General features: G+C 46.6%; 1 protein-coding gene across 1 annotated transcript in view; it reads right to left on the reverse strand.

Moving 5' to 3' along the window:
• Positions 1-15,105, reverse strand: part of LOC136607684 (zinc finger protein 271-like) — a 521,708-nt gene that overhangs the window by 477,760 nt on the left and 28,843 nt on the right. Inside the window, exon 4 of the mRNA XM_066589056.1 lies at positions 2,866-3,058. Within this exon, the coding sequence (XP_066445153.1) occupies positions 2,866-3,058 (193 nt within the window). The remainder of the gene's footprint in view (positions 1-2,865; positions 3,059-15,105) is intronic.

Raw genomic sequence — 15,105 nt, forward strand, 5'->3', positions numbered from 1 at the left:
GGGGTCTGGCTCCTGCTCCATCCTCCTGATTCATGGAGATGGCTGTTGGGAGTCGTACCGTCACCCGAAGTCTTCTTCACTATGGTGTAATCCTGTGTACAAATACTAGGTCGGAAACAGCACACAAACGTACCTTATGCAAAAGGGAGGTCTTTGTATAGGATCTCCGATGCACGCTCAAACTCAGGTTCTGGATCCTAAACCATAAATGTGCAAACAGCCTATTTGTAAAAGAGCAGCATCCAGGGGCACATTAACCGTAAAGCTCCACTCGCGCCATTGGGTGAAGAACAATCTTTATTGTGCCCATGTACAACGACAACGTTTCAACCGCAGTCTTTGTTGCCTCAACAAAGACTGGGCATGCGGTTGAAACATGGTCGTTGTACATGGGCACAATAAAGATTGTTCTTCACCCAATGGTGCGAGTGGAGCTTTACGGTTAATGTGCCCCTGGATGCTGCTCTTTTACATATCGACTGTGTAATCCTGTGTATGGAGGGAGACATGTAGAAAACTGAACCCAGTTTTCCTCCCTTAGTAGAAAGTGAGAAATTGTGATTCCACTGTATAAAGCTCTAAGCAGATATCTGGCAGCTAAGCGTGCATACTACCACCCCTTTCTTTCCAATGTGTAAGCAGGAGATGGCCCAGCGCTTTGAACTCTGTCATCTCCAGAAGTGCCTCCTTAATGCAAGAAATGGTAAGTAGGCACACTGCTTGAGAGGGGGCGCATTATTAGAATGAGAGAAGCTGGATTCTCATTGCTCCTACAACATTACTATTAGCTCATTGGTTCCCACGATACAGAACTGACAATATTGGTGGCCGATCTTCACATTTTCTGCTTTTTATTTATTGTGTTTAACTTCGAAGGTCTGAAGGCTGTTATACAGGACACTGGCTTGTTCTAGAATGGATTTTTTCTTCCCCTAGTCTGACTTGCTACATAATTCAATAAGTAATAGAGAAATACAGAAAAGTTTACCTCCCCGGTCAGCAGGTAGATGATCTCCAAGGTGAAGCTTAATATTCTTATGGTAATGTCACTTCTTTCTTTGTCCATCCTTGGTGGGTCATTCAGGAGAAGGCCTGCTTTGGATGAGAATACGAGAGAACTGGATAAGCCGGAGGGTTCTGGTACTGCCGGCAGTTTGCTATGGTACGCTGTTTACACAATTCCCTTTCACTTCTACGAGAGTTACAGAGACCGTGTGGAATAGGCAGGGCAGCTGATTCCGTAATCTCAGGCAGCAGAGGGGAGCCAGAATGGGGTCGAGGGGGATGGGCATTTTTAAAAATAAGTGCGGGTTTCAGACATGGGTCATATTTATTAGACATCCTGTGGATATACCATAAAGGCGGCTTCGCACGGGCGAATACACAGTTACGCTCTATACAGCGCCATGTATTTGTTCTATAAATGAGTCTTTTTTGCCAGCATATCGGTGTATTTCGCACTCGCAGGGTATGGTTTTTTGCAGAAGGTTCACAAGCAGGCCCTATTTAAATGACTATTTAGCCTAATGAGTTCCAGATGTGTTCTTTTTCCTGTGGGTTTGCGTAGAATACTGCACATCTCTTTGCATATTGCGCGGGCATTTGTGCACCCCCATAGACTGCTCACAAAGGTAAAGCAGTGGGTTCCATTCTCTGGCTATCGCGAGTGCCAATACACCCATATGAAAAAGTCCTAAGTGTCTGATTTAGGTACACTCCTCTAAATAAACCCGTCACCTGTCTGCAGCAGCATAAACTAAGTTACAGGTGCTGTTCATCTCTAAGGATCCCGGTTGATCAGCTGTTGGCACCACAACACACATATGGAGCTGAAGCAGTTAGCTCCAACCCCTGTGTGGTGGCCGGCGCTCGTAATTACAGATACAGCTCCCATTGATTGATGATCCACCAGTAGTGACTTCTACTCCCAAAGGGCAGTAGGGTCCAGTGAGAGAAGTATAGTTTGACTCACTACTGACTTCATACATTTCTGCCTCTGAGGTGGGTGCAGTCTCACTATTGAGCACTAATCTGTGCTATAAATCTCACCAGACAATGGGGCACATTTACTATTCAAAGTATCACAGTTTTCTTCTGCAAATAGCTTCATAAACTGTCTTACATGCTTTGTACCACATTTACTATGTATTTTTAGACCCATTCGGACACTTTTCCCAAGTCTTCCAAAATAAGGGCATGGCTTTGTGAAATGGGGGCATGACCTAAATTGTGCCAACAATTGAACCAAATTGTGGCAAATCGTGCAATTACAGCAATTTTTTTCTCCAAACTAAGCCAATTAAAAAATGGTTTAACCTTAGACTACATAGTCTTTTAATGCAACAGATCTACCATTCAGCAGAGCTACTGTGATAAATCTGGTGCATTATACGGCTATCTAGTCTAAGTTTGTATTGTCTAACTTTTACACAACATTCCTAAATAAGCCCATTGTTTTTAGGAAGCCCACAGTAAAAAAAACAAAAAAAACAAACACCCCCTAAAATCAATTGTGCAAAAATTGAAAAACATAACAGATATCAAGTAAAGCCCGGTGATGGACCTGTAACTTAATGCAAATCACGTGTCAGCATATTTTTAATGCTTTTAGTATAGCTCTGAAAAAAAGGCACAACGTGGTTCGAGCAGCATTGGCCAGGTGACTGGATCCCTGTTAGATCCCATACTGATTGCCATAATTAAAAAGTATGGTTAGGAAGTAAGGAGTTGAAAAAAAAGTTTGTGCTTATATTCAACATGAGATTAGCGAAAAAGCCCAAAATAAGGTCATGTTGGGTGACAAATCCTACACATACCACATACCCTTGAAATAATAATGCCACGAGTATATCTATATCTGGTTACCTTGTGATATAAAATGTTTCTGGGTTTCCATCTTGACGTCCTCGTACTGTATCTTGTATCTCTTCTTACCCTGTGATATCGGAGGTTGATGGTTCTCCATCATGACGTCCTTGTACAGATCCTTGTGTTCTTCTAAATACTCCCACTCCTCCATGGAGAAATAGACAGCGACATCTTGACACCTTTTAGGAACCTGACAACACAATCATACCGTCATTACCCAGACTCCTCTAGTGCTGGTACTGTATAATTACCCAGCATTCCCAGCAGGGTCACCTCTCCAGTCAGCAGCTCAGTGATCTTGTTGGTGAGTTCTAGGATCTTCTGTTCATGTATCGGTAAGTGAGGAGGAGCCTCTGTGATGGGGCTCTGGCTGCATCCTCCTGACTCATGGAGATGGCTGTTGGGAGTCGTACCATCACCCGAAGTCTTCTTCACTATTGTGTAATCCTGTGTATGGAGAGAGACATGTAGAGGACTAAACCCAGTATTCATTCCTTAGTAGAAAGAGGGAGATTGTGACCCCACCGTATTGAGCTCTAGTGAGACATCTGGCAGCCAAGCATGCATACTACCACCCCATTCTTTGCAATGTGTCAGCTGGAGATGGCCCAGCGCTTTGAACTCTGCCATCTCCGAACGTCCCTCCTCAATGCAAGGAATGGTAAGTAGGCACGCTGTTTGAGAAGGGGCACATTATTAGAATGTGAGAAGCTGGATTCTCATTGCTCCTACAACATTACTATTAGCTCATTGGTTTCCACCATACAGAACTGACCATATTGGTGGCCGATCTTCACATTTTCAGCTTTTCATTTATTACGTTTTCTCTTCCCTTAGTCTGACTTGCTACATAATACAATAAATATAGTAATACAGAAAAGCTTACCTCTCCGGTCAGCAGGTAGATGATCTCCAAGGTGAAGTTTAATATTCTTATGGTAACATCATTTCTTGCTTTGTCCATCCTTAGTGGGTCATTCAGGAGAAGGACTGCTTTGGATGAGAATACGAGAGAACTGGATAAACCAGAGGGTTCTGGTACTGCCGGCAGTTTTCCAACAGCCCATGACTGCACCAGTGGGAGACCACCTCCCATCTGGAGAGGAAACAGGTACCTCCCAAGATCTCTGTAAAGTCAGGCACACCCTTCACCTTATTTAATTAAATTTATTAAATTAATTAAATTAATTACTTATAACTCAAATACTGCAGTAGGGACCAAACTTAGTGTTGCCATCATGGAAAACGGATTACCCATAAGTAATATTAGTTTTCTCCATACACCCCTGACAGCACCAGTGAGAGATTAAACCAGATCAATACCTAGGGAGGGTTGATAGCTAATAACTCTTATTGGATTGGAGAATCCACCAATAAAGAAACTCCAACTGACTTGTAGCCTTGAAATATTAACACTTCCTGATGATGAAAACGGCCAGCCAAATATATGCTCCAAATTACAGAATATATTACAGCTTTTTAGATCTCGTTGTACTGGTTTCTCTATTAGAGCCAGCTAGACTATGGAACACACTATGATATTGTTCTTAGGAAGTCGGATTCCAATATCTTGTACTCAGGATGAATCCAAGCCAAGATTCTAGCTTGAGTTCTCGATTTTAAAGTTAGGAGGATCCGTGAAGACAGCGAATCAAAAATAATTGTTCCAAAGTATAAACCCTCCTATAACTATTCCACATAAGGAGGCAACTTTAGGAAGAAAGACTCTTATATAAATATTCCCCATTGAAGGGATTATACCCATAGATGGTTCAGACAGCGCCTCTGTGGATTGCAGCCATTTATCATGTGGCAAAATCTGCAGTAGTTGTTTCCGTAGTGTCTAAGACGGTGTGCCTGTGGCGGGTGGTACCCTGTCCCAAAGAATGTCCAAGGAGAGCTAAAGCTGGGAGAAGCTCTATGGAATACACAAACTGCCCCAGATTAATCAAAGAAAACTAAGAAAAAAACAAAGACCCCGCGCTCAGTGTCCCCCAGAAACACCAAAGCACCCTAGAAAAGGTGACACTTAACAACAGAGGGGAGACCTCTATGTGTAGTCGGTGGAACAAGGGGATGTTGAATCCTTAGTGGAAGGGAAGGTGAATAGTAACAGTAGAGGGTGCAACGCGTTTCGGAGTTTAAAGAACTGCTCCTTTCTCAAGCACAAATCCATAGGCGGCTCTGCATCCGTATAGGGGAGCGAGTTCTTAGGACTCCTATTTATGATTACACAGAGGCATCTTCTCTGTAGTTAAGCGTTCATCTTTTTCTATGGTGCTTTGATGTTTCTGGGGACCCTGAGCGCAGGAGTCTCTTTTTCTTTCCCAGTTTTCTCCATCGGAGGTAAATTGTGACCTCCATCTATTTGTCATCTTGTTCTTATACAATCATGAGATTTCTATACCATAGATACCTTACTGAAGATATGCGGTGAGGAAAAAGAGGCTTCGTCTATTGACTTTCCAATGAAGATCACCTGTCAAATCAGAGGTCACCAGCCAACAGTCTTAAACAGCAGATATGAGTAAACGGGGCATAGGCAGAGCCTAGAGGCTATAAGTCACAGGCAGATCATAGAGCCGTAGGTAACACTCAGCAGTCAGGCTAGGGCAGGGCCAAAAGGCTATCAGGCTACAGGCCAGGCCAAAAGGGTATATGCAGAACTATGAGGGCTATTATGCTATTTTTGCATTTCTGTGATTTTTTTTCACATTATTTTCATACATTTTGCAGCAAATTTTTACAAAGAGTATAAAAAAAATGCATGATGGGCTGAAAAAAGTATTTCAAAATGACCACCAAAAACGTCTCCTCCCAAAATAATGCTATAGAAAATAATATTGTCCCGCTGCTGGAAAGCGTAAAAAATAAATTCGAACGATGGTCTAAATTACCACTTTCGGTGGCTGGCCGCATAAACCTGGTAAAGATGGCCATCCAACCTAAATGCCTGTATATACTGCAGCACATGCCAATATTTGCACCCAAACGCATTTTCCAAACCCTCAATTCCCTCATCACATCCTTCATTTGGAATTCCACCCGCTCAAAGCTTAGCCTTTCGATCCTACAAAGACCTAAAGAGCAGGCTGGAATGGCGCTTCCAGACCTGCACGTATACCTAGCCGGACAGCTGCGTAATGTCCGGAGCTGGTTCTTAGAACGGGAAATGCCCATCGCTGACAAATACTTGGCAAAACAAGTGAAAGGTAACAACCTTTTAAGTTTCCTGGAATTCCCAGAACATACCAATCCCTCCGATACACTGCCACTTCACAAACTCGCCTTAAGGGTGTGGAAGGAGGCTAAGGCCACCCAACAATACAAAGGAGTGATGTGTGAACTTCCCTTATGGAATAATCCTGGCCTTAAGGCCCTGCAGTCGGTCCCAGACCCCCAATATTGGAGATCTCTAGGGGTGATGTCGGTGGGAGATGTCTACACGGACGGGAGCCTCCTCACATTCAATCAACTACGAGAAAAAATACAGTCCCCACAACTCCAACTATTCAGATATTTCCAGCTGAGGCATGCCCTGAACTCCCAATTTCCACCCACCTCTACCTGCATATCCAAATTCCCCACAATCGGCATCCTCAGATCTCAGGGACCTAGGGGCCTAATCTCGGCGCTTTACACGCATCTCCTTTCAGCCAAAACCGACCATAACCCCCCCCTCAGCTTACGATAAATGGAAAACTGCCATCCCGTCCTTATCACCGGAGGACTGGGCAGACATATTGGAATCCCATCTTTTATTCTCCCCTGCAGTCAACAATAAATTGATTCAGCTATACATTATTCACCAAGCATACCTCACACCCAACCGACTATATAAAATGGGCAACTCTTCCTCAAACTCCTGCCATAGATGCCGTCAGCCAGAAGCTAACTTCTGGCATTTGATCTGGGATTGCCCCCTGGTAAACGGATTCTGGTCTGAGATTGTATCCTTCATAAACTCACTATTACCATCCCCTCTTAATATCGGGATGGACCCCAAGGCAATTCTGTTTGGCCTGCTGGAGGAGGAGGTGTGGCCGCACCACACCCGCATTTTTCTACAGAAGACCCTGTTCTTGGCACGTAAAACAATAGCCACCCATTGGATGGCTGCCGGAGTCCCAACGATTTCAGGATGGGTTCGGTCAGTAAACACAGTAATCTCTTATGAGAAAATCATCTACCAAAATAGAAGTTGCCCAAATAAATTTCAAAAAATATGGGATATTTGGTTAGATACCAACACCACTTTATCCACGGACTGAATTCCCGGGCTAATACCCCCCCCCCCCCCCCCCTACATGTGCTCCTGTGCCCACCTCTTTTTAACAAATAGCAAACGCAGAGCCTTATCGCACAAAGAGTCTAAACAATCGGCATGGACAGCCCAGGTTTATCTGTTAAAGTTGAAAGTTTATTGTTATCTATATGGAAAATATACAAGGAAAACGCTGTTATACTACTATGATTAAGCAAGTCATAGCACAGCATGTAATCTATATAACACTGAGTCAATTTTCGTTATGATTTTATTATGTACTGTGCAATTTTCCTTTAATAAAGAAAACAAAGTTTAAAAAAAAAGATGTCTCCTCCACTATAAAATGCGGAACAATAATGAGTGTCTGCAGGCAGCAGTGAAGCATGGTGGAGAGCGGTACAATAATGAGTGTCTGCAGGCAGCAGTTAAGCATGGTGGAGAGTGGTACAATAATGAGTGTCTGCAGGCTGCAGTGAAGCATGGTGGAGAGCGGTACAATAATGATTGTCTGCAGGCAGCAGTGAAGCATGGTGGAAGGCGGTACAATACAGAGTGTCTGCAGGCAGCAGTAAAGCAGGGGGAAGAGCGGTACAATAATGAGTCTCTGCAGGCAGCAGTAAAGCATGGTGGAAGGCGGTACAATACAGAGTGTCTGCAGGCAGCAGTGAAGCATGGGAGGGAGCGGTACAATAATGAGTGTCTGCAGGCAGCAGTGAAGCATGGTGGAGAGCGGTACAATAATGAGTGTCTGCAGGCAGCAGTGAAGCATGGTGGAGAGCGGTACAATAATGAGTGTCTGCAGGCAGCAGTGAAACATGGTGGAGAGCGGTACAATAATGATTGTCTGCAGGCAGCAGTGAAGCATGGTGGAAGGCGGTACAATACAGAGTGTCTGCAGGCAGCAGTAAAGCATGGGGAAGAGCGGTACAATAATGAGTCTCTGCAGGCAGCAGTAAAGCATGGTGGAAGGCGGTACAATACAGAGTGTCTGCAGGCAGCAGTAAAGCATGGGGAAGAAGAGCGGTACAATAATGAGTGTCTGCAGGCAGCAGTGAAGCATGGGAGGGAGCGGTACAATAATGAGTGTCTGCAGGCAGCAGTGAAGCATGGTGGAGAGCGGTACAATAATGAATGTCTGCAGGCAGCAGTGAAGCATGGTGGAGAGCGGTACAATAATGCTTGTCTGCAGGCTGCAGTGAAGCATGGTGGAGAGCGGTACAATAATGAGTGTCTGCAGGCAGCAGTGACGCATGGTGGAGAGCGGTACAATAATGCTTGTCTGCAGGCTGCAGTGAAGCATGGTGGAGAGCGGTACAATAATGATTGTCTGCAGGCTTCAGTGAAGCATGGTGGAAGGCGGTACAATACAGAGTGTCTGCAGGCAGCAGTAAAGCATGGGGAAGAGCAGTACAATAATGAGTCTCTGCAGGCAGCAGTGAAGCATGGGAGGGAGCGGTACAATAATGAATGTCTGCAGGCAGCAGTGAAGCATGGGAGGGAGCAGTACAATAATGAGTGTCTGCAGGCAGCAGTGAAGCATGGTGGAGAACGGTACAATAATGAGTGTCTGCAGGCAGCAGTGAAGCATGGTGGAGAGCGGTACAATAATGAGCGTCTGCAGGCTGCAGTGAAGCATGGTGGAGACCGGTACAATAATGAGTGTCTGCAGGCTGCAGTGAAGCATGGTGGAGAGCGGTACAATAATGAGTGTCTGCAGGCTGCAGTGAAGCATGGTGGAGAGCGGTACAATAATGAGTGTCTGCAGGCTGCAGTGAAGCATGGTGGAGAGCGGTACAATAATGAGTGTCTGCAGGCTGCAGTGAAGCATGGTGGAGAGCGGTACAATAATGATTGTCTGCAGGCTGCAGTGAAGCATGGTGGAGAGCGGTACAATAATGATTGTCTGCAGGCTGCAGTGAAGCATGGTGGAGAGCGGTACAATAATGATTGTCTGCAGGCTGCAGTGAAGCATGGTGGAGAGCGGTACAAGAATGATTGTCTGCAGGCTGCAGTGAAGCATGGTGGAGAGCGGTACAATAATGATTGTCTGCAGGCAGCAGTGAAGCATGGTGGAAGGCGGTACAATACAGAGTGTCTGCAGGCAGCAGTAAAGCATGGGGAAGAGCGGTACAATAATGAGTCTCTGCAGGCAGCAGTGAAGCATGCGAGGGAGCGGTACAATAATGAGTGTCTGCAGGCAGCAGTGAAGCATGGGAGGGAGCGGTAGAATAATGATTGTCTGCAGGCTGCAGTGAAGCATGCTGGAAGGCGGTACAATACAGAGTATCTGCAGGTAGCAGTAAAGCATGGGGAAGAGCGGTACAATAATGAGTCTCTGCAGGCAGCAGTGAAGCATGGGAGGGAGCGGTACAATAATGAGTGTCTGCAGGCAGCAGTGAAGCATGGGAGGGAGCAGTACAATAATGAGTGTCTGCAGGCAGCAGTGAAGCATGGTGGAGAGCGGTACAATAATGATTGTCTGCAGGCTGCAGTGAAGCATGGTGGAGAGCGGTACAATAATGAGTGTCTGCAGGCAGCAGTGAAGCATGGGGAAGAGCGGTACAATAATGAGTCTCTGCAGGCAGCAGTGAAGCATGGTGGAGAGCGGTACAATAATGATTGTCTGCAGGCTGCAGTGAAGCATGGTGGAAGGCGGTACAATACAGAGTGTCTGCAGGCAGCAGTAAAGCATGGGGAAGAGCGGTACAATAATGAGTCTCTGCAGGCAGCAGTGAAGCATGGGATGGAGCGGTACAATAATGAGTGTCTGCAGGCAGCAGTGAAGCATGGGAGGGAGCGGTACAATAATGAGTGTCTGCAGGCAGCAGTGAAGCATGGTGGAGAGCGGTACAATAATGAGTGTCTGCAGGCTGCAGTGAAGCATGGTGGAGAGCGGTACAATACAGAGTGTCTGCAGGCTGCAGTGAAGCATGGTGGAGAGCGGTACAATACAGAGTGTCTGCAGGCAGCAGTAAAGCATGGGGAAGAGCGGTACAATAATGAGTGTCTGCAGGCAGCAGTGAAGCATGGTGGAGAGCGGTACAATACAGAGTGTCTGCAGGCTGCAGTGAAGCATGGTGGAGAGCGGTACAATAATGAGTGTCTGCAGGCAGCAGTGAAGCATGGTGGAGAGCAGTACAATGAGTGTCTGCAGGCAGCAGTGAAGCATGGTGGAGAGCGGTACAATAATGAGTGTCTGCAGACAGCAGTGAAGCATGGTGGAGAGCGGTACAATAATGGGTGTCTGCAGGCAGCAGTGAAGCATGGCGGAGAGCGGTATAATAATAAGTATCTGCAGGCAGCAGTGAAGCATGGTGGAGAGCGGTACAATAATGAGTGTCTGCAGGCAGCAGTGAAGCATGGTGGAGAGCGGTACAATAATGAGTGTCTGCGGGCAGCAGTGAAGCATGGTGGAGAGCAGTACAATAATGAGTGTCTGCGGGCAGCAGTGAAGCATGGTGGAGAGCAGTACAATAATGAGTGTCTGCAGGCAGCAGTGAAGCATGGTGGAGAGCAGTACAATAATGAGTGTCTGCGGGCAGCAGTGAAGCATGGTGGAGAGCAGTACAATAATGAGTGTCTGCAGGCAGCAGTGAAGCATGGTGGAGAGCGGTACAATAATGAGTGTCTGCGGGCAGCAGTGAAGCATGGTGGAGAGCGGTACAATAATGATTGTCTGCAGGCTGCAGTGAAGCATGGTGGAAGGCGGTACAATACAGAGTGTCTGCAGGCAGCAGTAAAGCATGGGGAAGAGCGGTACAATAATGAGTCTCTGCAGGCAGCAGTGAAGCATGGGATGGAGCGGTACAATAATGAGTGTCTGCAGGCAGCAGTGAAGCATGGGAGGGAGCGGTACAATAATGAGTGTCTGCAGGCAGCAGTGAAGCATGGTGGAGAGCGGTACAATAATGAGTGTCTGCAGGCTGCAGTGAAGCATGGTGGAGAGCGGTACAATACAGAGTGTCTGCAGGCTGCAGTGAAGCATGGTGGAGAGCGGTACAATACAGAGTGTCTGCAGGCAGCAGTAAAGCATGGGGAAGAGCGGTACAATAATGAGTGTCTGCAGGCAGCAGTGAAGCATGGTGGAGAGCGGTACAATACAGAGTGTCTGCAGGCTGCAGTGAAGCATGGTGGAGAGCGGTACAATAATGAGTGTCTGCAGGCAGCAGTGAAGCATGGTGGAGAGCAGTACAATGAGTGTCTGCAGGCAGCAGTGAAGCATGGTGGAGAGCGGTACAATAATGAGTGTCTGCAGACAGCAGTGAAGCATGGTGGAGAGCGGTACAATAATGGGTGTCTGCAGGCAGCAGTGAAGCATGGCGGAGAGCGGTATAATAATAAGTATCTGCAGGCAGCAGTGAAGCATGGTGGAGAGCGGTACAATAATGAGTGTCTGCAGACAGCAGTGAAGCATGGTGGAGAGCGGTACAATAATGAGTGTCTGCGGGCAGCAGTGAAGCATGGTGGAGAGCAGTACAATAATGAGTGTCTGCGGGCAGCAGTGAAGCATGGTGGAGAGCAGTACAATAATGAGTGTCTGCAGGCAGCAGTGAAGCATGGTGGAGAGCGGTACAATAATGAGTGTCTGCGGGCAGCAGTGAAGCATGGTGGAGAGCAGTACAATAATGAGTGTCTGCAGGCAGCAGTGAAGCATGGTGGAGAGCAGTACAATAATGAGTTTCTGCAGGCAGCAGTGAAGCATGGTGGAAGATCCTTGTAAGTTTGTAGTTGAGGATTCGCTCAGGATTAATGGTCTTCTCAATGCTGAGACATTCAGGCAGATACTTACCCATCGTGTAATACCATCAGGGAGGCGTCTGATTGCCTCCACATCTATTCCGCAGCATAACAACAACCCCAAACATTCAGCAATGTTATTAGGAACTATCTTCAGCATAAGGAAGAACAGGGAGTCCTGGAAGTGATGATTTGGCCCCACAGAGCCCTGATCTCACATCATCCAGCCTGTGTGGGATTACATGAAGAGACAGAAGGATTGGAGCGAGACGACATCCACAGAAGATCTGGGCTTAGTTCTCCAAGATGTCTGGAACAACCTCCCTGCCGAGTTCCTTCAAAAACTGTGTGCAAGTGTCCCTAGAAGAACTGATGCTGCAGTGAAGGTGAAGGGCGTCACCCCGAATACTGATGGGAATACATTCCTGCTTTGTTCGGTCACTTTGTATTGTGGTAATTACCAATAATAATCTATTATCCCTTCTGGCCTCATCAGCGCTCTTCCTCCGCAGCGTTCTCTCCCCATCGGCCAGGAACACTTCCACAGCTCTGTATATCACCGCCATCCATCCTCTGGGACCTTCATACATTCCTCCCCCGCACCCCTGTAGTAATAACCACATGGACCGTGTCTGACCTCCCCACAAGACCCTCCGCCGCCTCTTACCTGCCGGCCGGAGTCACACAGAGACAACAGCAAGACCTTCTACACTGCAATAGCCGAAGGACCTGCGATGATGTCACTGTCATGTGATCAGTACCTGAGGGGCGGAGCTCTGCAGTGAGGAGGTGACTGAGGGAGCTCTGATGATGTCATCATCATGTGATCAGTATATAAGGGGCTGAGCTCCTGTGTTGTGCGTGGAGAGGGAGATTTATGAAAGCGGTCTACAAGCAAATTTGCCTTTTTTTTTACCCATATAGCCAAAACAACGTCATTTTTCAAGATCACCACGAGGGATGAGAGCTGCGCTGGGATTGGTTGCTCTGGACAACACCTTTTTTTTTGACATTTTCCATATATTTCCTGCAGCGTCTTTAACCCCTTTGAGCACTGCAATGTATCACTATCATCAAAGGCCTTGCTGAACCCTCCATCAGTCCTGTCACCATCCCCGGGCAGGAAGGTACCCGCAGCACTGTGTACACATACTTGTAGCACTTTAGCTCTCCCCCTTGTGGTGTACACTGGTATATACTGTGTTTCCCCAAAAATAAGACAGTGTCTTATATTAATTTTTGTTCAAAAAGTTTTAACTTTTTTACATGTATAGTTGCCTGGACACTATTTAAATTGACTTTTTTAATTAACTGTTAGCAGGGCTGAATTTTGGAGTAGGGATTATATTTCAAGCATCCTCAAAAAGCCTGAAAAATCATTTTGCATCCTCAGAAATTCTGAAAATCATGCTGTCTTATTTTCAGGGTATGTCTTATTTTCAGGGAAACAAGGTATTATACCCTGTGGTACTTGGCTCTTGTTCTTACGTTCTTACTTGCTCTTACGTTCATAAAGCTTTTATTGAAGCCAAACATACACACCAAGTCTACATCTGGAAGATCCATCAAAGGGATATATTATCTAAACTTGTCGCAGAGTATTTTCTTCTATTTTAAAGCAAATACTCCCTCTAGGTAGAGTATAATAACTGCTAGTATGACTTCTAAATGGATTATTACTAGAGATGAGCGAGCACCAAAATGCTCGGGTGTTCGTTACTCGAACTTGAGTGACTGCTGCCTCTCATTGGCTCAGCGGGACCAATCAGATTGGTCCCTGCGCTGAGCCAATGAGAGGCAGCAGTCACCCACCCATTCATGAATTCATGAATGGGTGTGTGAGTGAGATCTGCCTCTGATTGGTCAGGCTGTGACCAATTAGAGGCAGCTCATTCAGCAGGCGGGGATTTTAAATCCCCGGCTGCTGAATACTACTCACAGCTGTTCAGAGCATTTCAGGAGGACTGCCGCTGGCCGCGCTGAACTCCGTCTGCCGGGACCAGGTGAGTATATATATATTTTTTATTTTTACACATTTCTGGATGAATTGCAGGGAAGGGCTTATATATTTAAGCCCTTCCCGAAAATTCATTGTGCGATCGCCGGCAGCCCATTGCTTTCAATGGAGCCGGCTGTATTGCCGGCTCCATTGAATTCAATGGTCAGTGCTCTTTTAATCGAGACTAGTACCGCGTTGTGCTCGTCTCGAGTAACGAGCATCTCGAGCACCCTATCTCGGGTTATGAGTGCTTTGGCTTGCGAGTTTTTTGACTTGCTCGGATTTACAAGCAAAAACTCGGGGTACGAGCCTGCTTGCAAGTCAAACAACTTGCAAGCTGAGGCTCGGGGGGGATCTATACTCACCTGTCGCCAGCATTTCGCACCCCTTGCGATGGCTTGCGGCGCTGCTGCAGGCTGCTGCTCCCTCCTCCACGCCGACACAGCATTGCTTTCTGGATGCCTCGCCTTGAATGCCCCACCTCCAGCAAGCTGATTGGTTAACTCAGCGCCGCATCAGCCAATGAAAGCTGACGCTCAGTTAACCAATCACAGCCATTCAATGATGTCAAGAATTAATAAACATAGATTTAATATTAAGAATAGAGATGAGCGAACACGTTCGGCTCCGCCCCTTTTTCGCCCGAACACCGAACTTTGCGAACACTTCAGTGTTCGGGCGAAAAAGTTCGGGGGCCGCCGTGGCAGCGCGGGGGGGTGCGGCGGGGAGTGGGGGGGAGAGGGAGAGAGAGAGGGCTCCCCCCTGTTCCCCGCTACTGCCGCCCGCGCCGCCGCGCATCTCCCCGCCCCCCGGCGGCACCCGGACACTTACGCGCGAACACTGCAGTGTTCGGCAAAGCCGGTGTCCGGGTGCGGATGTGTCCGTAACGGACACGTTCGCTCATCCCTAATTAAGAATAATCATAAAAATGACAGTCTATCGCGTCATTTTGGTGAGATACACAATAGTAAATGTAATGGATTACAAATCACCCCAGTAGAATCCGTTACACATAAATCCATCTTTGAATTACACAAGAAAGAAATGTATTGGATCTTTCGCCTTAAGACACTTTCATATCCATGGCATGGATATGTGAGTTCCTCTATATAAATGTTACTGTTTGTAACTTATTACTGTGTATGCTTAACAAAGGCAGTTCTTCTTTGTGCCGAAACGCGTAGCAATAAAGAATCTTTATTTCTTTACCACTGAGAGTTGAGTGCCACTTTGG

The sequence above is a fragment of the Eleutherodactylus coqui genome, chromosome 1, assembly GCF_035609145.1.
Source record: "Eleutherodactylus coqui strain aEleCoq1 chromosome 1, aEleCoq1.hap1, whole genome shotgun sequence".
NCBI classification, from domain to species: domain Eukaryota; kingdom Metazoa; phylum Chordata; class Amphibia; order Anura; family Eleutherodactylidae; genus Eleutherodactylus; species Eleutherodactylus coqui.